Source organism: Barbus barbus, assembly GCF_936440315.1.
Source record: "Barbus barbus genome assembly, chromosome: 26".
In the NCBI taxonomy this organism is placed as follows: Eukaryota; Metazoa; Chordata; class Actinopteri; order Cypriniformes; family Cyprinidae; genus Barbus; species Barbus barbus.
In genome coordinates this window covers 14049358-14072290 of record NC_136754.1, presented here as the reverse complement: position 1 = coordinate 14072290, position 22933 = coordinate 14049358, and the positions used below count along the sequence as shown (strand labels likewise).

The 22933-nt window shown below is 36.7% G+C and overlaps 1 protein-coding gene across 1 annotated transcript; it reads right to left on the bottom strand.

The window, feature by feature from the left end:
* Positions 1 to 3864: 3864 nt before the first annotated feature.
* On the bottom strand, positions 3865 to 21551 carry LOC306845620 (PAX-interacting protein 1-like). Its single transcript, XM_079378525.1, has 21 exons — positions 21130 to 21551; positions 20332 to 20466; positions 20150 to 20193; positions 19923 to 19986; positions 19161 to 19271; positions 14543 to 15175; positions 13215 to 14118; positions 12944 to 13038; positions 10374 to 10466; positions 10057 to 10194; positions 9364 to 9485; positions 8793 to 8977; positions 8636 to 8679; positions 8405 to 8469; positions 7773 to 7875; positions 7294 to 7462; positions 6170 to 6270; positions 5884 to 6018; positions 4608 to 4683; positions 4420 to 4480; positions 3865 to 4178 (listed from the first exon to the last, which is right to left on the bottom strand). Exons 1-21 carry the CDS (start codon positions 21208 to 21210, stop codon positions 4163 to 4165), a joined length of 3375 nt encoding a protein of 1124 aa, XP_079234651.1. The 5' UTR covers positions 21211 to 21551; the 3' UTR covers positions 3865 to 4162.
* Between the last annotated feature and the right edge of the window lie 1382 nt (positions 21552 to 22933).

The following is a 22933-nucleotide window of genomic DNA, read 5'->3' as shown; positions in this document are numbered from 1 at the left end:
GGTCCAGTGCGCTGCAGAGTTTAGCTCCAACCCTGATCAAACTCGCCTATCTGTGATTTTCTAATGATCCTGAAGACATTGCTTGGCATGCTCAGGTGTGCTAAACTCTGATTTGAGGATCCCTGTTCTAGGTCATTAGAAGCAAATGACTGGGTCAACAAAGCAAATTTGTAACTTTGTACACATTATCAGATGTTCATGCGTCTGTTGAAGCACAAGGTGCTCTATGGATCATCTCAAATCATGCTGGAGAACATGATTATCAGGTTTCACACAAACTTTAATCATTATACTTATCATTTTATGTAAAACATTTTGTAATAAATATTAAAGTGCCCCTATTATGGATTATGAAAGGTTCATATTTGGTTGACATGCATGCAAGGTAAAAAAAAAACACTTTAATTTTCTTATAATATGCATTTTATTTTAACCTTATTTGTTCAAGGACTCCCAAACGATTCGTTCGACGATTTATTTTTCCAAACCCCTCCTTTGCGTGACGCTAATCTGCGGTGATTGGTCGATTTCATTTAAACAGTGTTTGTGAGATTTTACCGCTCCAAAAGCGGCACCTAGTGGCAAAGAATGAATTTGCATTTTCATTCAGACCAACGCAAAAATCAAGTTTTCCCAGGTCTGTGCGCGCAACAACTGAGCGGGCAATATGCTGATGTTTCATGTTGACGTCAACATGAAACTGCTTGGGATTCGTTTTAAAAACGTTTCAATGAGTCAGAGTCGACTCTTTCTTTTGAGAGACAATAACTTTATAAACGGTGCACTTTCAGATTTAAAACTTTGCAGGATGTTTTCATTCACTTAGAGCTGTGTTACATACGGCATGACGGCTGTGTTACATAGGGGCACTTTAAAAATGCCGTTTTACCAGATGTTTCAGACTTTTGGAGCCCACTCTATAGCCTATCTATCAGAAATGGGTTAACAGGTTTGTGGTGATTGATTTGACAGTTTGAAAGGGATTTAACCAAATTTAATCTATATTGTTGTTTTTTTTTGCCTCCAGCGCACTGCCAGTTTTAACAATAGGCAGTTTCTAGTGTTTTGCCATAAAACCAAAGTTTTGTTTTTCATTTAAAAACAAAGATGTATATACAGTAGTGCAAGTGGTTCTGTAGCTCTAGCTTTGTGATTTACTTCATTCTTGTACTCCTTCAAATAGCTCATGTCAAATGCCAAACAATATAGTGATTTACATGCTAAATATTATTCTCAAAAATATTGGCTATACAAAATAATGCTTTAAAATGCCAAATGTAACTCCTATGCATGCTTTTCAGATATTTAACCATGGATAAGTGCAAAGGTAAATGCTGTAAATATTACCTGTGATTTTGTAATGCTGTATAAATTGTACAAAAATTGTTTGGAAGAAAATGCTTGCCAGAGATGTTTATCAAATAAAGGGCTTCCAGTGTACTGTCATTTTATTTTTTTCGTGTTTTTATTTAAATGCTGTGTATGTGAATGTGTGAAATAATCCGTTACATTTATATAGCGCTTTTCTGGGTACTCAAAGCGCTTTACGTGGAAGGGGGGGGATTTCCTCATCCACCACCAAAATGTCTGACAAATACATATTTTAAAACGAGGATACAAAACAGAATTCAAAGCAAATGTAAAAACATCACACCCGTCTCTCTAGCAAACATAAATCAGTTTAGCCTGTTTCAAGGGCTGATTAAATCATTTGAAAACTGACAGCACTTCCAGTTTCTATCACTTCAATATTCAACTGCAGAGGGCAGCACTGACTTGCAGGACTCTTCAGTGAAAAGACGTGCTGTATTGTGTTGGAAGAATCTTTTAATATTTATTAAATGTTGATATCGAATTCGTTGTAATTTTTTTTTTTTTTTGCTTTGATGTGGACTTTGTAGTGGAAAAAAATATTGAATCAGTAAAAAAAAAAAAATTGGCTACTACTGACCCGTAAAAAACCCAGCATCTGACAATAGTTTTTTTACCCCTTTTAATAATATGCCTTACTATAATATATTTTGGACGTGATGCTGCCAGAGTAGCCCATTGCTGTTCCAGACCTTTAAGTAACAATTTAAGAAAGGCTATATTGAGATATCAGATAAACTGAAGTGGGGATCTTAAACAAAAGTCTTTAAAAATGGGTTCCAAAAGCCATTTTAGAACTGTGCCTATGCCCCTTAGCAGTCATTTCATTATATGAGACATGAAAGCAATTAATACCTGATTGATGTAAGAGTCATATCTATTATGTGGACAGCAAAAGTCCTCTGAGACAAATGATTGGCACATCTATTAATTTGGACTTCTCCTCCGCGCTTAGATATGCATTACTTTTAATGCCAAGTTCGATTCGTCTTAAAGAATTAATTTAGCGTACCTGTTCAGACACATGGTGCAGTTAATCGTCCGCTTAAAATGCCAGTTTTATTGTTGTCATTCACATACTAAGCACCATGGTATTCACTCATGGGCTATTTTAATAAATAATAATAATCATTTATAAAAACTCATTTTCAGATTTGATCTGTTTTTCCAAATGTATAGGGATAAACAATCCAACGTCTAATTAGAGATGAAAACACTCTCCGGACAAAGGAACGCTGCTTTTTTCCATTCCAGGTCCTCCTCAAATTTGTAATTAGCCAGCTTTAATGAAAGATAATTAGTTCATATGCAAATTTTAGAATGACTGAATCCCTAAGCTTTGCACCATTTAATTAGCATGTAATTTGTATATTATAATACATTTACCATTAAGAAGTGAGGAGTCCAAATGCTACAATGCTATAGAGAGGAGGAGAACAAGAGTAATTAAAGCGCAAGTCCTTTTAGCATTTAAGATTAATTATTGTGTCTCCTGATGTTTTATGGTACAAGAGCATCAACATCATAAATCTTTGAGGACATTAACAAACCAACAAGGAACTTGTGTAAGTTAATCAAAGATCTGGTCACTAATTTGCATTTTTAATTCATCGCAATTAACGAGAGTGCCAATTGGATAGGAAATTAAGGCGGCTGCAATAGCTATTCAAGCTACTGCCGTTTGCTTATAATCCTATTTATTGTGCCTCTAAAAAAAGGAAAATTACATTTATGCTTCTCAATCTTCTGCTAGAGCTTATTTACTGTAACATATCCAGATAACCAAAGATTAAAAACACATTTTGTAGCCACAGAACCATGAACGATGCATGTGTTGAGTAAAAAAGCTGGACACACAAGAATAGATTCAAGGTTTTTGTATGAATCCACCTCAATGGATTCATGTATTAAGCTATGTAGTACAGTTACACAGTTGTAAGCATTCCCTGATGTTAAGACTAAAAGCATTGTGAAGACACTCTTAGCGCAGATGTATCGATCAATATTTCCACACCAGAGTGGGTGATCTCAAGCTCTGAGCGAACCACCTATTGTTTCCCCTGTTGCATTTCTGGCACATGACCTTGGCTGGGTAAGTTTTAATTTATCCCATTTTAGAGGGCATTACTGCCAGCTCCACTCCACAACCCAGCTCAGGAGCCATGGGATCACCCCAGGCGAACTGTCTGACAGCACACAATTGCCTTCCACCGGTAAGTACTCTAACACTTCATTAGCATTTAATTGAATTTTGTCTATCAGGAATAATGCTTTTAAGAGAAGAATGCCTCAATGAGAACAGAGTACCCTGTGTACTCCCAAAAGCATCGGTGAGACGACATGATTGGGAGTCATTGTGTAAATACGTTTTGCGACCTGCCAAAAGTGGTTGTATTTTTGTTTTTAAAAACCATTTTAGTGCATAAAAGCTCTGTCATTTAGGAAATCATTATTTCTTCTAGACCTGACAATTATAAATACTACTCAGTATGTCCAGATCAAGAATCAAATCAGACAGATATACTGACAGATTCAGATTTTATTCCAAAACCATAAAAGGGGCAAACATTTACAGTAAAAACATAGCTTTGCCTTCATTTAAAACAACCATTAGAAATAACAGTAATTTATTTAGATTCACTGTTACTTTGTTTACAAAACTGGTAACAAATTATTTATTAAATCAAGTAATAAAATACAAACATTGAAATATAACGACTGTACACTAAAATTTAATAAGTAACCTTTAGCGTTGATCCAGAACAGGGCACCAGCAGTCCTTACAAGGACATCATGTGAATTTATATGTGAGATTGTTAAGGAGCATAATAAACCATACATTTATAAATCAATAAATACATTCAAATTTATTACAAAAAAGCTGAAAATGTGTAACAACATGCTGTCATATGAACAGTAACGACAAGCTTAAAGCTTAATTACACAAAACAGTTCTTGCTTCAATTCACTCAGATGTCAATTCAGAAATCATTCAAAAGTGATTGTTTCGTGTGTCTGTTAAATCTTGCATTCATTTTAAAAGGATATGATTCATAATCCAAGGTCTGAGTCAACACCCCCGTCAATATGAGCTCAGCAGTGTAAACATCTGAAATAAAGACATCAAAAAAATCATTAGATTGTGCTCGACTGATTGAAATGTGTACATATTTCTATTATACAGTGAGAAATGTAAATGAGATGGGGAACTGGGCCTGAATGATATGCTCTCTTACCGATGTTCTTCAGGAAGTACTCTCGACACAGATGGGAGTCATTTTCACAGGTTATTAAAATGATCTCCGGTAAATTCTAAAGCAAACATGAATGACACAAAAGTGTCAGTTATTATTACACAGACAGACACCTACAGAACATACTGTTATCATCTTAAATCAGCTCTTACATGCACCTCAAAGCGTGCTCAGGCCACAGTTAATGACAAATTATTTGTCTCATTAATCATCTATTAATTATAAACTACCATTCAAAAGTCTGAAGTTGGTACATTTTTTAAATGTTTTTGAAAGAAGTCTCTTTTGTGCACCAAAAACAGTACAAATAATGTTCTAAAATATTATTACAATTTTAATTAAATTAATTTCAAATGAATTAATTTCAAATAATGATTTGCGCTCAAGGAACATTTGTTATTATCAATGATGTTGATAGCAGTTGTGCTGCTTAATATTTCTGTGGAAAATGTGATACTTATTTTTCAGTATTCTTTGATGAATATTTTCTTACAATATAACTTTTTTTTTATAACATTACAAATATAATGTGCCCTTGCCAAATAAAATAATTAACTACAAATACTTTTTTTTAATTACTTTTATTTTGTGCACATGTTTATATTATGTATTGTACTATTTTTTTTTTTTTTTATGGCAGCCTTTATGCTAAAGCATTGTTTGGCCACTAGTGCATTTATTATTAATGACGTCAATATGATTCTTGATTGCTTAAATGCCATCAGCTTGCATTGTTACTGACCAGCAGTTGTGCTGCTTAATATTTTTACAGGATTCTTTGATGAACAGAAAACTCAAAAAACAGCATTTATTTGAACTAGAAATCTACTATAACTATGTAATTATGTATTTATTGTCACTATGTAATTCTGTAATTAGTAATGGGTTTAACTCACTTTTGATCAATTTATTGTGTCCTTGCAGAAAAGTATTACTTTTTCAAAAGCAAAATTTTATTGCCTCCAACATTTGAACTACAGTGTATATTCAGTTTTATATTATGAAGCCTACATATCATGGCAAAAAATAAAGAGTAATGCATCCTTGTTTATCTAATGGCATAACTCCCTTTAAATGGTACTTTGAATTCACATTGTGACTCAGAGCACCAAACAAAACAAAAAGAGCACAAAACACAAAGAACAGCTGTGCTGGTGGTAAATAGGTGTTCATTAAGTAAGCGAGTCGAGTCTGACTCAGCATCCTCAGCAATACAACAGCCCCACACGCCTCTGTATTGGGGATCTGAATATGGTACCTTGTTTTGCTTGTGCTCCATGATCTTGCAGTAGGAGGGCTGCTTGGACACCACTTTCCCTCCGGCACTCTCCACTATAACTTTCATTGTGCTGAGGCTCGGACAGATTCCTGGAGTTATATAGAAATACTTCCCCTGTAAAAGAAGAAAGAGACAACTGAACACATTTCCTTGTGAAATCCAATTAGGCCAGTGCAGAAATACATAGTTGTTTGACCTATGCTCTGCACAGTCACATAAACAAGTGATAGAGTGGATGGACTCTAAATATCCCAAAGCTCCTAACCTTGAAGAGCGGAGCCGCATGAGCTCTCTTCAGTGACTCCTCCAGACTGAAACAGAACAGCACCTCTGCCTCTGCATCTCGCAGCATGTAGCTCTGCTCATCTGCAAACACAAAGAGGAACAAATCAAATTAGCATTATGGATGCACAATAGAGCTGTATCTAAAGGGATACTTAATCTCATGTTGTTTCAAACCTGTACAACTTTCTCTTGCACAACATGTTACCAACATTTTTCTGCATTTTCTGCAACAAGACAGTTTTGGTGACCAATGCCTTAGAAATTTATGGAGAAAATCTCAAAATATCTTTAATGTACCACAGAAGAAAGTCATACAGGTTTGGAGCGACATGGAGTAAATGACACACTATCATCTTTTGGTGATATATCCCTTTAAATTACAGCCACTGGTGTGATAGAAACATTACTCGAAGCAGATCATATCATTCCCTATTTTGCCCCATTTGTTGTAAATTAGTTGTAACATTCTAGATCAGAGTTTATGGAAAATACACTACAGGACTTATTTCAAATTTATACCTTTCGGGGGGGGGAAATAGTTTTTAAAATACAAGGAGAAAGACATTTTTTACACCAATTTGCACAGAAAGGAAACAAGATGAGAAACAAAATAATTCCCACTTCATCTTTTGTGTTCTGGGCAATTTCATTCTATGTTGTCGGCTGTTTTCTTGCTCATTGGGACAGTGCTCATCCTAGACAAGTGATCGAAATCATTTCAAACCTGTCAGAAAAACTTTAAATCAAACCTAAAATATTTCAGGGTGACAGGTTGGTCTTCTTGTGACAAGTGTGAGCTTGGCATTGGTGTCAAAAAATTGGCAGCACCAATGAAAATTTCCACACCAGCACATTCCTAATAGGTATAGAAATGACTTAACACCCAAGTCGGAGGTGGGTTGAGATTGCTTGTCCATTTCTATGGAAACTGCTTGTGAACTCAAGAACCAACTATATTCCAATCCATTTTTCATTACATAACATTAATATTTAATTTTTTAATCACAAAACATTTCTTGCTGGAATATGAAGCAAGGCTCCTCAGAGCATCCACAAATCAGTAATAATCGATTGAAACATAAATTAGACTCCACACTGACTCACCCACAAATTTCTGGCTTTTCCAGCTTTCCTCCAGCCATTCTGGAGTGACTATGTGCTTGACTACAGATACGGCAGTGAGGAACTTCACAGTTCTTGTCACTTTGTTAGCAACCAGATGAGTGCACTTCTGAGCGCTGTCAGCCACTTCCCCTCCAAGATCATACAATTTCTGCAGCCAAGGAGGAGAGAGAAAGAGAGATGATAAAAGGATGCAGGGAAGGGCGAGCAGAACACCATGAGGGTTACTTACTGAAGCGCATCTAAATGGAGCAATATATTTCTCAGTGCTCTCGAACAGTTCAGAGGAAATGAGCTCATGACCATTTTACAAACATGTTCATTTTCAGAGCTTTGCAGCAGCCTTGAGAGCTGCCAGCTAGACACAATGTGACTAGAGACATCTTATGGTACTTCTTAAAACTAGGTCAGTGTCATTACTTTTTCCACTGTTTACAAAAAGTGTGCATGCATTTAGTTACCTTTATGTATTGCTGTGCCTGCAGAGGTTCGAAGCCTGTGAAAAGCACGTAAGGTGTGGACTCGGGTGGAAGCTTTTTAGTAGGTGTTGGCAACTCTTCTAACCTGCAAAAGAAGAGAGAGCGTTATTTGTTCAGCATTCTGCCCAGGAAAGTTTTCCATATTTTTTTTTGTACATAATAACACTATTTTTATCTTGTATTTTTTATCCTTTTTGTCCCCTATTAAGCCTAAAGTAGGTATAAGATAGCGTATATGCATGAAGCAAATTTCATCATCACCAGAGCATGCGCAGAACAGGTTTCTGTAATTGCGCTTGCCCTGTACACTCAGCTCACACATGCACCTTTAATGTTTTATAATGCACTTTTTTATGCTACTGTGTGTATAATATGGCAAGGTGTGCTTGTATGTCCTCCAGGAGATTTTAGTTTTCCTGCCAGGCTGTTGCTGAGAGTAAGAACTTGTTCATATAATAATTAGTCTCACAGTCAAAATAGTTTGAACATTATAGAGACATTGAGACATACAACAGAAAATTCTGGGGAAAAACTGGATCTGGAAACGGCACAATCTGGATTCTACCATACAGCTCTACCTACAGTTCCAACAATATTTCACTGTTTGAACTCACTTGAGCCTCTTGGGCGGCTGCGAGCCGACATCAGCCTGTTTCTGTTTCAGCTGCAGACGTAAGCTCTGTGTGAGGCGACAACAAAAAAGATGACTGTGAGTCTCAACACATACACCTCTGCCCAGACATGCTGTTACATGTGTATCCGCTGAGGACTTCCACTGCAAGGCTCAAGCATCACAAACGAGAGCAAGCAATCAAGAGTGTGTCCGTGTGTGAGAGCCCACTCACCGCCAACGCCTCCGGTGAGATCTTCACAGGAATACGCCAAGCACCTGACCACAAAAATGAGAGCATGTTATGTTCTACCTCTTCAATAGCTTGGAAATCTGGCAGCTATAGCATCGCAATAACTCAAAATTACATTGCTGTTTGGAATAAAGCTTACTCAGAAGGTTGTGCACAAGATGAGGGTTGGGTGCCAGCGGTTCAGGTAAATTGAACTGGGAGTATCTGCTGTGCTGGATCTGCTGCAGACCTTCAAAGCACCCCAGTAGGATGTCACACAGCCACTGGGCGTTCACACATGGGATCCTCCACTCCTTTGCCTTCTCATATTTCAGCCCACTCGGTCTGATGCCATTGAAAAAGGGGGCATTGCATATATAAATAATAAGACTGAGCTTTCAGAAAGATTTGAAACAATTAATGTGATTTGTCGTTTTTAATATATTTGCTCAATTATTACAGTAAAAACTTTAATAACAGCCCTAAAAGAGAATTCAAAATTAAACTGTCTTGGGAGAGGCATGGTTTAAAAAAAAAAAAAAAAAGTACTGATATCAACCACTGAAATAAAAACAACAGTTTACTATACTTCTATAAACTGTCATAGTGAGAAAAAACTCATAGTGAGAAAAAACTCAGATTTACTACAGAAAGAAACAGGGAAGTCAAAAAATCTCCAGAAGTGAACCAATTGACAAATGGCAACAACTGGAGACTGCACTGGTTCTTACTCTTTACAGATGAGTACAGTGTTGCTACGACAAAGATAGCCTGTGTATCGGGCTCCTGCTAGATAGGCCATGAGCTTCAAATCATCACGATCACTGTCCACGAATCCAGTCACAGAAATGATCTGTTACAACAAAAAGTAACCACAATATCAGGTAATGACACTAAAATTCATGTATACATTCCTCAAATATACTGTATGATAAACTGAATAACAGCACATGATTGGGTATTGGCACTAATTTCCAGATTAAATTTAACTCAGTGTTTGTATTAATTCAATACCAAGAATTATAGTTCACACACTAAAAAGTGTGAACATTTATGTCTTGGATGTAAATTGTATTATAATTATCAATAATACTTGAGTATTATTTAAAATAATGTGATTCTTTAAAATCAGGTTATTTTTTATTATTTAAAAAAAAAAAAGAAGAAGAAAATATTAGGATTAATTAAAAATCATGTCCTGATTTTAAATAATCATAATATTTTAAGAGTTTTCATTTAATTTCAACAACAGCAATAATAACAATTTCCACTCATACTATGACAAGCAGGTATAGATTAAAAGATTATTCTAATGAAAATTAATTCTGTTCAAATGAACGCTGACAATTTTGATATTTTTTACCCAGCCCTAACATAATATGATGTTGAACTACAGCCACTGAACAGAAAGGACTGGCTCTTACATGCTGCGAGCAGGGCTTGGCCTCTGGAGGAAAGCTGAAAGGAAGATGAAGGGTCCTGTGAGGGGGAACCATCCTCTTCTTCTTGAGAACAGTGTTAAGCCAGTGAGCCGTCACACAACGTTTTCCCTCTCTCAGAGCCTGGCACAGGAAAAACAGTTTAATAACAGAACATTAGTAAATGTGACTCAGAGTAGCCTAAAAAAAGCAGACATATCATTCAGGACGTTTTCCCACCAATTAAACCACTATGCATTTAAACAGACGGTAAGGATAATGTATAATGTATGCTTCTTTTCAAAACAAGCTTTTATGTTTACCTGGACATAGGTATTGCTGGCTTGACTCTCACAAAGTAAATGAGTGCAACGGCTGAGAGCAGAGTCCACAGTCCCTCCATTTGCCTGAATGATCTGTGTGCAAAATAACAATGTCTTATTTGCATTCTGCCAGAAAAAAGGGATGTTCAAGTGAGAGGTGAATTTCAAAGATGTACCTTTCTACTGATATTCTAAAATAGTATTTCATAATGTGATTAGGGATGTTCATTTTGATTATTTTTCCTAACCGAAAACTGACGCTCATTAATAGGGCTGGGTATCGTTCAAAAATGTTCGATATCGATACCTTGAGTTCGATACCGGTTCCTGAACGATACTTTTTTCGATACCAATTTTATGAAAAGTTTTAACAAGATTACATTATCTCAAAAAACTTTGGTTTTATTTTTTTCAGCTTGTTGACATGTATACAGACTCAAAGACTCATCTCCTGAGCCACTGCACAAAGGAACAAAATATAGCCAACACAATAAATCAGTGCAAATAATTTTAATAAAGCTCAAATAGTTTTCAGTTTACACTAGTGCGTGCTCGTTTTAAAACACATAGCTCAGACAGAATCATCATTTCTATTCATTTATTCTAGGTTGTTAAAGACTTCAAGAAATTTAAAATCTTTATCCACTTTCATAAGTGGATGTTTTATTTTCTTTCACAATATGTTTTATTGTTATTAAATTCTATGTTGTAGTATGTCTAATTATTTGAATGCATAAAAACTACATAGTTTATTCAAATTTATTCTTAAAACAGCCTTATGAAATGTTTCCTTTTTTCTCATAAATTCTGTGTTCTATATCTGGTTTTAAAATGAAGGCATAAAACATTAATTTCATTTAATTTCATGAAGGTATAAAACATTAATTTCATTTCTTTTAAATTATTGAAAATAAAACTTTATTTATTTATTTTGGCAAACAAAATGTTACCATTAAAATTAAAACATGGAAGAAATTTTGTGTGATCATTAATTAAAACAAATAAGAGTTTTAATAATTTTAATAGTAGCCTAGTAGTAGCAGTATGTACACTCTGCTGAACAATATTAATTTATTTCTGCCGCAGTGTCTTCCGAGTTAAACCAAACTTTTATTTTGACAGGTTTCCGGGAATACCTTTACAGTTCTGTGTGTATATGATATGACGCAAGTTTTACTCAAATCAAACGGTGAAATGCTCATGAAGTGACTCTCAGAGCAGGTCTAGAGCTGTTGTTCATGTGTTTATGTCCTCATTTAGTGAGACGGCAGACGCTGAAATGTCACGCGAGCTTCAGTCTGTGTCAAGTAAGCGAAACTGTGCGATACAGAGATCCGTAAACTGTGCGATACGGATGTCAAACACTGATCAATCAGCACCGCGTCACTTCTAGTCAAACACACCTAGTGCTGCAGGTTTATTGGCTCACTGACGGTGATGAGATTAACCCCTTAGGTATCGACTGGTATTTAGTTAATGTTAATGTCAGCATTTACTAATGCATTACAGTGTTTCCCCTAGGTTTATGGCTTTGGGGCGGCAGGGGCGGTGTTCCGTTTTTTTTTTTTCGGCATAAAAACATTAATTTAATTTATCTTTTAATTAATGAAAATTAGACAAATCTTTTTTTCTTTTCTTTTTTTTGAAAATGAAGGGGATTCAATATTACAATTAAAACATTGAAGACATATTGTATGATTATTCCTTAAAAATAAGATTTTAATAATTTTAGTAGGCTATTATGTACATTCTACTGAACAACAGTAATATATTTCTGCCACAATGTCTACAATTGAAACTTTTATTTTGAAGGGTTGCCGTGAATACCTTTACATTTCTGTGTGTATATGATATGAGGATAGTTTTACTCAAATGAAACGGTCAAATGCTCATGAAGTGACTCAGAGTTCTGGATATGTTCTGTATTTACGTCCTCATTTAGTAAGGCGGCAGATGTTAATATGACTGCAAGCCTCACGCACGCTTCTGTATGAGTAGCAAACAAAACCGCGCGTCTGTGACATACATTAACACAGAGACAGGCAAAATTCATATTTAAATAGTCGTTTTGCAGCTTAATATTTACTAATACTAGTGGGAGTGGGCTCACTTGTGTGTGCGCGTGTGCATCGGGGCGGAACTCTGCTGTGCGCACACAGAGCGTGCAAATGTAATGTAACGTTAGAGACAGAAATAACATGCTGCCCTGTAAATAAGACAAATAACGTTAGGCTATTTAGTTTGTTTAATAAAAGAACAAGGTATAGACCTGTTCTATTGGAAAGGTAACTTTAAATGGCTTCTGTTGTGATCTGGCGCTACAGAGAAAATAAAATAAAATAAAATGAACTTGACCTTCCCATTTGTGTGACCAAACTTTTGACTGGTACTGTATATAGAATACAGTATATACCCAGCATATCGATATCGGTCTTTTTTTTACTCCCTAGTATCGGCCCCTCAAAAAAAAACATATCGGTCAGGCTCTAGTCTTAAAGTACAAGTATGGAAAAAAACATATTTTGGAGTGACTAATTCAGTATTGTCTGAGGTGCGGTGGAGTCACTTACCCTTTTCCATGTGGCCAGTAACTGTTTATCAGCCATCTGTTCTGGATAGTCTGCAATTGCAAAGATACAGCCAACCAGGAATCCCTCCTCAGGGACTGAAAAAAAAATGCATGACATTAAATTCCCCTGCCATATTGTCAATCCATTCAGTAGAAATCACTGTTCCAGTTAGCTAAAATGTGAGACTTCACATACATCTCAATAACAAAGACAAACTATTTCTATTGTGCGCTCCTGTGTGTTATCGCAAAGCAACAGCCACTGCACTTACTGTCTTGGCCAGGCTCGTGCCCAAACAGCTGGTGTAGCTGTGCAGGCATCACTGGAGTTTGCAGCATGGTCTGGGTCTGATGTGGAGTAACCTGCTGGTTCTGATGTTGTAGAGACTGCTGGTTCTGATGTTGTAGAGACTGCTGGTTCTGATGTTGTAGAGACTGCTGGTTCTGCAGATGCTGCTGTTGCATTTGCTGCTGTTGTTGCAGCTGTTGCATGTGTTGTTGCTGTTGGAGTTGCTGTTGTAAGAAATGTTGTTGCTGCTGCAAATGCTGTTGGTGCATCTGCTGCTGGTTTTGCTGCTGTTGTTGTTGTTGTTGTTGCTGCTGCTGCTGTTGTTGTTGTTGTAACTGCAACTGGAGCCTATGCTGCTGTTGTAACTGCTGCAACTGTTGCTGCAATGCATGTTGCTGCTGCAAGGGTGGCCTTGGGAGCTGCTGTGGTCTCATTTGTTGCTGTGGGAATGTATGTTGTTGTTGTTGTTGCTGCTGCTGCTGCTGCTGCTGTTGTTGTTGTTGTTGTTGCTGCTGCTGTTGTTGTGCATACATCTGTTGATGCATCTGCTGCTGTAAGAACTGATGGGACTGCTGAGGCATTTGAGGAAAGCCTTGCTGCGGCGGCTGCTGCTGCGGTTGCTGCTGCGGTTGCTGCTGCTGGTGCATCTGCATGACCTGGGGTAGCATCATAGGATGCTGTTGTGCCATCTGTTGCGAGTGCTGCTGTTGCTGTTGTGGTAGCTGATGTGATTGTTGCTGCTGTATTAACTGCTGCTGTGCTTCAGGCGGTAGTTGCTGCTGGGTCTTAACTGAATTAAACAGAAGCTGGTTGGGAACACCAGGCTGGCCTTGATTTCCCAGGTGCTCCACCACACCTTTAGAGGAGGCTGAAAGACTCTGGAGGATCTGAAATTACAGAATTAAAAAGAAAAATAAATAAATAAACTTTGCCATCACAGGAATAAACTACATTTTAAAATATACAGAAAAAAAGTTACTTTAAACTATAATAATATTTCCCAATATTGTTTTTACTGTATTTCTGAACAAATAAATTAAACTTCAAAAATCTATTTCAAATATAAAAAAAAGTTACCAACCCCAAAATTTTGAACAGTAGAGCACATACCAGATTTCTACAAGTGAACACATCTCTATTGTCACACATTACAACTAGCCATAGAACCAGCCCTAATAAATTAATTGATAAGTAATAAACTGATAAATTGAGGAGAATTTCTACTTCTATGTAAACTACATTCTAGTATTGTCAAAAGAACTAGGTCGGTACTTTTGACAACACTACTACATTCAAAACCAAGCTTCTTACATGTGCCACATTGGAGGGTCGCGAGGCCTGTTGCGTGTCTGTGTTGTTAGTAATGTTCCTCAGAGTCCTAGCAGCTGGATTCCAACCACCAATGACATCGGATCTCTCCACCCCTAGAGGCACACCTCCACCTGCACCAACCAGCCGAGCATCTGGCGGCCCAAAGCCTCCAGGTACAGGTGGGACATTTGCACAGAGATTGATCAAACCGGTTTCTTTGCCAGGTTGTAGTCGACGCTTCGCGGGACCAGGCTGTGGCACCTCAGCTGGGGTCCAGTTCAGGTTACGGTCCTCCTTCTCTGGGGACGAGTCATCAGAGTCATCGAACATCAACTCTGATTTGCGCTCATGTTTCGATGAGGGTGAACGACTACACCTGCCTACTGGGGAAGCATCGCGGGATGATGTAGGGCTGGACCGCCGGCTGTGAGGTGAGCGTCTGTCACTGTAGCTGCCTTCAGAACGTGAGCTCCTTTCATACTCGCTGCCTTCCTCTTCTGGTGCCTCGTATACTGTAAGACGTGGGTGATACAGAGTCTCATCCTTCCTGTTCTTTTCTTTTACAGAGTCCAATATCCATTCCGGAGTTACTATTTTAATGTTGCTATGCCGCAAAGCACATTCATACTTGGCCTGGAAAAGAAAGAAAAACCCATGTTAGAAACAAATTACACTAATCAAAACTAAACAACACTAAACAAAAACTGCAATATTGCCCAGTGCGATTATCAGATCTCAAAGGTTGCAATTTAATTAAATAAATTATATACATTGTGGTTTACAGAAAAATGCTGCTCCAGATGAAATCATTTCTGCATGTGCAGCAAGTTTGGGTTGCTTATAATGTGCATTTGGGAATACAAAATTCGCCAACCATCTTTCCAAACTTTTAAAGAGAAACTCTTATAAATTGACTGTTGTCAAAAGAGAAGCTTTAAGGGCTTCATGCTGTTTTCTGCCAAAATAAAAATACAATAGTTATACTGTAAAACAAAAATAGTATTTTTTATTATATGTTCAATTTTATTTTACAGCGAAACATTAAAAAGTACACATTTTGCTTAATATTAATACCATTTTAATTTTACAATTATTATATAATCTTATAGCTATAAAAACATTTTTGGCCAAATTGTGCAGACCTACAAAAAAAAAAAATTAATCAAACCTGGAGTTTTTATTAATAATAATAATAATAATCATCATTTAAATCACAAACAATTTTTATCTGAAAAATTGAAGCCTTACATTACAGCATGAGAGTGATAAAATATTTTGTGTTTGACAGATACATTAAAGGGATAGTTCACCCAAAAATGAAAATTCTGTCATGGATTACTCACCCTTATGACGCTTCAAACCCGTGAGACCTCCGGTTATCTTCGGAACACAAATTAAGATATTTTTGATGGAATCTGAGAGCTCTCAGACCCTCCATAGACAGCAAGGGTCCTTACAAGATTCAAGGTCCAGAAACGTAGCAAGGAGATCTGTAAAATAATCTGTGACATCAGGGGTTCAACCGTAATTTTACGAAGCTACGAGAATACTTTTTGTGTGCAAAAGAAAAAAAAAGAAAAAAACTTTATTCAAATTCATCTCCTCCACGTCACCCTAGCACCATTTTGAAGAATATCCGCTGGACGGAAACTGCTTACGCTCTTCTGTGTTAGCCGCATACCGGATGTGCCATTTCGTTCAAATCAAAGAGTAAATACACGAAGACGACGTATCCATGTGTAGGGCTGCCACTAACGACTATTTCTATTTCGATTAATCTATCGACTAATTTAGCGTTTAATCGATTAATCTTAACGCTTAATTTTCCACAAAAAAATCAACAATTTTACTGAAGAATATTTTATTGAACCAAATGAAATCCATATTTCTATGAAATCCTTTTTTAAAGCAAAAGTAAAGTGCAACATAGAGTGCAAGAAGCAAGTGTCCATCTCATAGTCCAAATCACTGAAATCAAAGTTCAGTATTATAGTGCAAGAATGACAACATAGCCATGTGTTCTAGTCTACTACGAATACAATTATAATAAAAAAACACTTTTTAAAGGAGTATTTACCAAAAATATTATTTACCAGAATTTATTTAGGTGAAAAATGTAAATGTGCAGTATTTCTGAAAAAAATAATAATATAAAAAAAGACAATAATAATAAAAAGAATACTTTACTATAAAATCAATTAATTGAAGATGCTTTTGATTATTAAAATTTAATGGAACCATTAAAATGGGATGCAGAAAATAATGGAAAACAGAATTTGGTACAGATAAAACTGTAAAACTCAATTAATTAGACAGGCTTTTTGATTAATAAAATTTAATTTAACCATTAAAAAAAAAAGTATAGAAATGTAGAGTATAGAAAAATGAAAATGGAAAAAACTGAATTTGAAATAAAATGGATTTCATAGGGCCCTATAATTACAATATTTTTTGTTAATAAAAATAATTGTAAGTGAACAATAGCTTTTAAAATTACTTAAAATACATATATAAAAGCAATGATGTAATAATTAGTTCAAATAAAGTATCAAAAGCAATAAATTATGGTTTTATTGAGCAAAACTGTTCAAATACATAATGTATTACAATCAATAGAGCTAATGTACATTACGCATTACAATAAAGGCCTGCAGGAGGCGCCGACGGCCTAACGTTTGTTTTTACACATTACTGTGCGATCTAATCCTTGTTCAATATTGATCAAGCAGCATTTCATTCAAATGTCCACTTAATCTTTAATATTTGGCCGTTTCTTTAGGACAGAAATGCTATAGCCACTGTAATTAAATTAATATGTGGACTTCAAAACGTGTAAACTCAGAGTGAGGGGTTGAGCTTTTATTTTGAAATCGCAAAGTGTTCTCCTGTGTTTGTGTAGATTTATAAATGATTTACCTAACCAATCTGATGAAATGGCGCACATTGCGTTCCCAGATGAACGTTATAATAAACCCAAACTCACAACAACATGCAGAGATAAGTTTGAGTCGTTCCACGTGTAAATGATCAGTTTCTGCAGAACTACCGTGTGATGGACGTAATGTAAATAATTAAAGCGCAGATACTGTATTAGAACTGCATCGCATATAATTATTTAATTAAATCATAGCGTCTGTGAATTCACAATTATGCTTAATTATGATTTTTAAATGGGTTTAATATATCATGCAGCCTTGGAAAATAGTCTAATAATGTGTTTTATGGATTCTCGTCCGTGAAATGCACCACTTCTGGTATTTTACCGGTTAGTCGACGCGAGCAAAATGAAGTCAATGATTTTTAAAAATCGACTAGTCGACTATTAAATCGACGAATCGCAACAGCCCTATCCATGTGGTGCGGCTAACACAGAAGAGTGCATGCAGTTTTCCGGCCAGCGGATGCTCTCCAAAATGGCGCTACACTTATGTAGAGGAGACGAACTGTTGAATAAAGTCGTTATTTTTGTTTTCTTTGCATACAAGAAGTATTCTCATAGCTAAAATTACAGCTGAACCCCTGATGGCACATGGATTATTTTACCGATCTCCTTGCTACGTTTCTGGACCTTGATCCCAGACCCAATCAACCATAACGACATGCCCCGTTTTTATAGCATCAAATTACTAGCTAAAATCAAACTTATCACAAAAACGAACAATTGAACATATATCAGCGTGATAACAACTACCTTAAACAACCAAAACATTATTTCGGATAATGGACGTGTAATTAATTATTTTATTTGGACTCCAGTCCCATTCGTTTACATGGAGAGGGCGGAGTTTATGACATGTACTGCAGCCAGCCACCAGGGGGCGATCAAAGCACCCACAGCTTCACTTTTCACAGCATGTGAGACACACACGGTAAGGACCCGTGCTGTCTATGGAGGGTCTGAGAGCTCTCAGATTCCATCAAAAATATCTTAATTTGTGTTCCGAAGATGAACGAAGGTCTCACAGGTTTGAAACGACATAAGGGCGAGTAATTAATGGCAGAATTTTCATTTTTGGGTGAACTAACCCTTTAATACATGCTGATAAATCCACAACTGAATCCACTGAAGTGGTTATATATTTTCATGATATTTGTTGACGTACACAAGGTTGTTCTCAATATTACGAGTTAAATCAGAAAGGTTTCTGCGTGCTCACTAGATAAAACCAATTACATTTGTTTGGTTACTAAAAGTAGCCTATAAAGGCAGGCTTTGAAAACCTACACGGTTAAGACGGTGGGTTATAAAACCGACCCTTTTTTCAATACAGCACTCAGACCTCAAAAACAGACCCAATAAAATAAAGCCAGCAATCCAGTTCCATCCCTCAATTGATCCAATAGCAAACAACCCACAGACATACACCAAGACTGAGTCTTCCAGATAGCAGCTGTTAAAGGCACTCTTTTAGTCGTAAACTTTAACGGAGCCGCTGGATCTCACACACACCTCCCCCACTTTACTTTGGAGAGAGTGGAGCATAAGAATTTGCATTGATGTACCATGCCTTATTGTGCACCATGCATTCAGTATTTGTAAAAACAACAGCCTAACTTGACTGACATCTAACTATCATTAGTAAACATTGATTATATGCATTAAAACATGTGTGCTTACCCCCTTTGGTTCAGGCACAACCAGATGTGTGCACTTCTTGTTGAAGTGGAGCTGACAGTCTCCTCCATAGAATGTTACAAAAGCCCAAAGTGTGTTGCGATCCTCTGACAACTGTAAAAATGGCAAGACTGGTAAATCCTAAAATCAATCCTGCTGCCTGACAATGACAGATGACAATACACTGCCCTCCAAAAGTTTGGAAACGCCCTAGAAAAGTGGGGTTTTGGACAATATTGGCATGAATCCTTTTTAATTTGTGATAATTTTGCACTGATAAGGGACAACACAAACTACGAAAACATTTTATTACAAAAACAGTTTATACATAGAAAAAACTTAAATTTTCGATTCATCAAAATATCCATCATTAGCAGCTATTACAGCTCTGCATAATCTGGGCATCCGAGCTGTCAGTTTATTCAAACATTGACTTGATATATTACTCCAAGCCTCCTGACTGATTGCCCAAAGTTGATTCACACTGGTTGGACACTTCTTACAGACATCACAGTCCAGTTCCTCCCATAGTACAATAGCTCAATTGGGTTGAGGTCGGGTGATTGGGGAGGCCATTCCATAACAGACATGATGCCAGCTGACTGTTTCCTCTCCAAATAGGATTTGCACAGCTTGGAATTGTGCTTGGGGTCATTGTCTTGTTGTAAGGTGAAGCCAAAACCACACTTTGCCAGGGGTGTTTCCAAACTTTTGGAGGGCAGTGTAGATTTGAATGAATTGGCAGAATATGCAGGCGCAGCTTACATGTGGCAGACAAGCTGTAACACCAAAGAACACTTGTCCTGACTCTGGGGAAAATCCTGTAACTCTGATTGATTACCAGTCAAGATAAATAAACATCTAAACAGCATGCTATTCATCTTTAACAAGTCATCAGTTGGAAAATTGCATTAAGTTGATGCATGACATGTCATGTACAAAAACAGCATCACAACTGCAGACTTTCAAACCCATTAATCATGGAAGGATACGGTAGCAGGTCTCCACATTTGACAGACAGGATCACCCAACTCGGCTGAAACAGAAAGCATTGTAAATGTTCAACATTGCAGCACATTAGGAACAGTATGTGATCACATCTAATACAATCAGGAGATCAGTCTAAATTATTGCCTTTCAATATTATGCGTGTATAACCAGTAGGTGTGTTTACCTTCACAACAGGCAAGTCAAAGACCTCTCTGGATTCCCCGACCTCTGGATTGTCCCCATCTTCTGCTATAATATGGGTGGCGAGGGCATTGTAAGACACCTCTTTTCCTTTTCCAGCTTTCAGAAGTTGCACAACCTATCAGCAAATGTCAGGAATTGATCATTATCATAGCAGTCAAATAACAGTCCATTTTTAAAACAAAACATTGTCTGTTTGCTGCTGGATCTTAAATTGATGTACCAGGAACTATATACAAATCATGCAAAAATGTAATCTAATTCTCAATGAAAACTACACAAATCCCAATAAGAAATCTAAGAGCAAAGGTCCATAATGTAGCCAAAATACACTATAATAAACAGAAAGGAGGGCTACATATGCTAACGTTATTTCATTTGTTCCACTTCCTATTTAAGAAACAAGCTACCGTTGGCAAAGATTGTTTACACACACTTAAGGGGCAGGATGAGCCACACAGTCGCAAATAAATCGCTAAAACAACTCAAAGGTGAGCACAACGTGAGCAGTGTCGCATTGTTGTCACTGACAATGGCTAACATACTGAAGACAGTTCTTTGGCTAACAGCAGATAAAGGCACCAGACATACGAAAGGGGGAGACCTGAATAAATAAAGCCTATTTTATTTAAGAATAACATTAAATACAATTTGCTCATAGATATCCTCTAGGTTTCACCATGTTATGAGAGTTGCTGTGGGTTAGCCTTCATGCTAACACCAGTCAGTATCCAGTATTAGCCAAAAGGCTAAATGAATAGCCTATTACTGTTAAATGTACCTTCTGATCAATGTCTCCCACCACATAGAACTTCACGTCCTTGAAAAGCTCTTCCGGTACTTTTAAGTCGTCTTCCGACATTGTTTTGACTAATTTAATTGATTTTACAGCAGAAAGTAAGCATTATGTTGCTGTCAGATTAGCGTACAACCGGCCTCATAGGAAAAGGGTACAGAAGCGCCAAAGAGGATTCGGCGGGCTCCGGACCCTTACACGTCTTTCGTGGGGGGAGATCAATACCTTAACGCAACTACGCCTGGTAAAAACATAATATACACGCATAATATTATAAATTATGTAATCAGAAATAATTATTTAGTTTTTGATATAATGTTTAGACTTGAATTATGCAGTTTTATTAAACGAAATGTACTGCTTATTTCATAACACCCCTATGTTTGTGTAATATGTCATTTGTGGGCGGCGCGTCATGTTTTACGTGCTTATTTACATCAATTAAAGCGCCAAATATGAAACACTTCTGTCTGAATGTTACTGTTTCATCTGTATAACCAACACATTTTAATTAGGAAGAAATGTAACTTTGAATTTTAATTTAAACGGATGTATGATTTGGCTACAGTTCTACTTTATTTTAATTTTAACGTAATATTGTATTATTATATAGATCTATTTAGTTACCTTCAAGTTAAGGCATCACTTAAAAATAAATTTAAAAAAAGCTATTAATAAGATCAATAACAGGGTTGACTGACATTTAACCTACTGAAACTTTTTTTCTGCTCCCAGTTAACTAGGTGTCCAAAACCAATAAACCAACTAATGAGGTATTCTTTATGTGTGTTTGTTTGCTTGCTTATTCCCTTTCTTTTTGTCTTTACATATATAGCTTTGTTTGTGAGAGCCTCTTTTTTTGAAAACGTCTTTAAAATATAGGCTAACATAAAAATACAGTGAATTTCGCCTCACAATTTGAAATGCTCGAAAATCCACATACTACTAATGTTCTAGATCTAATGTCAACATGTGAGTGTGTGCGAGGGTTGTGTAGGGGTAGAGTAAATATCATGAAGCTTAGTTAGAAAATCATTATCACTGGTCCTCACTAATAGCTTCAGCTCTGCGTGTTTGTTTGCTTTTCACATGCTGAAATAGCTGCCTCAGAATGTCATTTCTCCTACAAAAACTGCAGAAAGCTACAATCAAAAATGGAAGAAATAATGTACACACAGCTACGCAACGTTTAACTGTACATGAGTGCAGAGCTCAGTGCTGTTGTCTATCTCACTGGGATTTGATATTGTAACGTTATGTTCTTAACCTTGCATGCATGTGGTCTGCGCCGAGGTGGCGACTTGAGAAACTGCAGTAGCGCGGTCACTGCTCTGAGCACAAGATCCAGAGACTGACAGTGTTCACTCAGGATATTGTTTTCTATCGAATGGGGTGATACTGCCTTCACTGAAGCAAAAGTGTTCTTGCCTAAAGGTAAGTGGGAAGGGGAGGAAAACAATACAATTTCTGTGGCGAGATGCCGTGAATATGTGCGCGTGTAAATCTCGCAGAGTTGCCATTGAATGATGCTGTATTCGCGGATATATAATATACAGTTGAAGTAATGTGAATGTCACGTGAAAGTAATAGTCTTTACAATTCATTAGTGGGCTAAGTTAACTTGTATTACCAAAAATATTGCGAATCATAGCTACAACTTTACTCAAACACCTTGTGCAACCCAATTGTCACCCATAATATTAAGAAAATCCCTTAAGCTGCCTCCAATGTGTGTGTGTGTGTATGTATGTGTATATATATATATATACATATATATATATATATATAT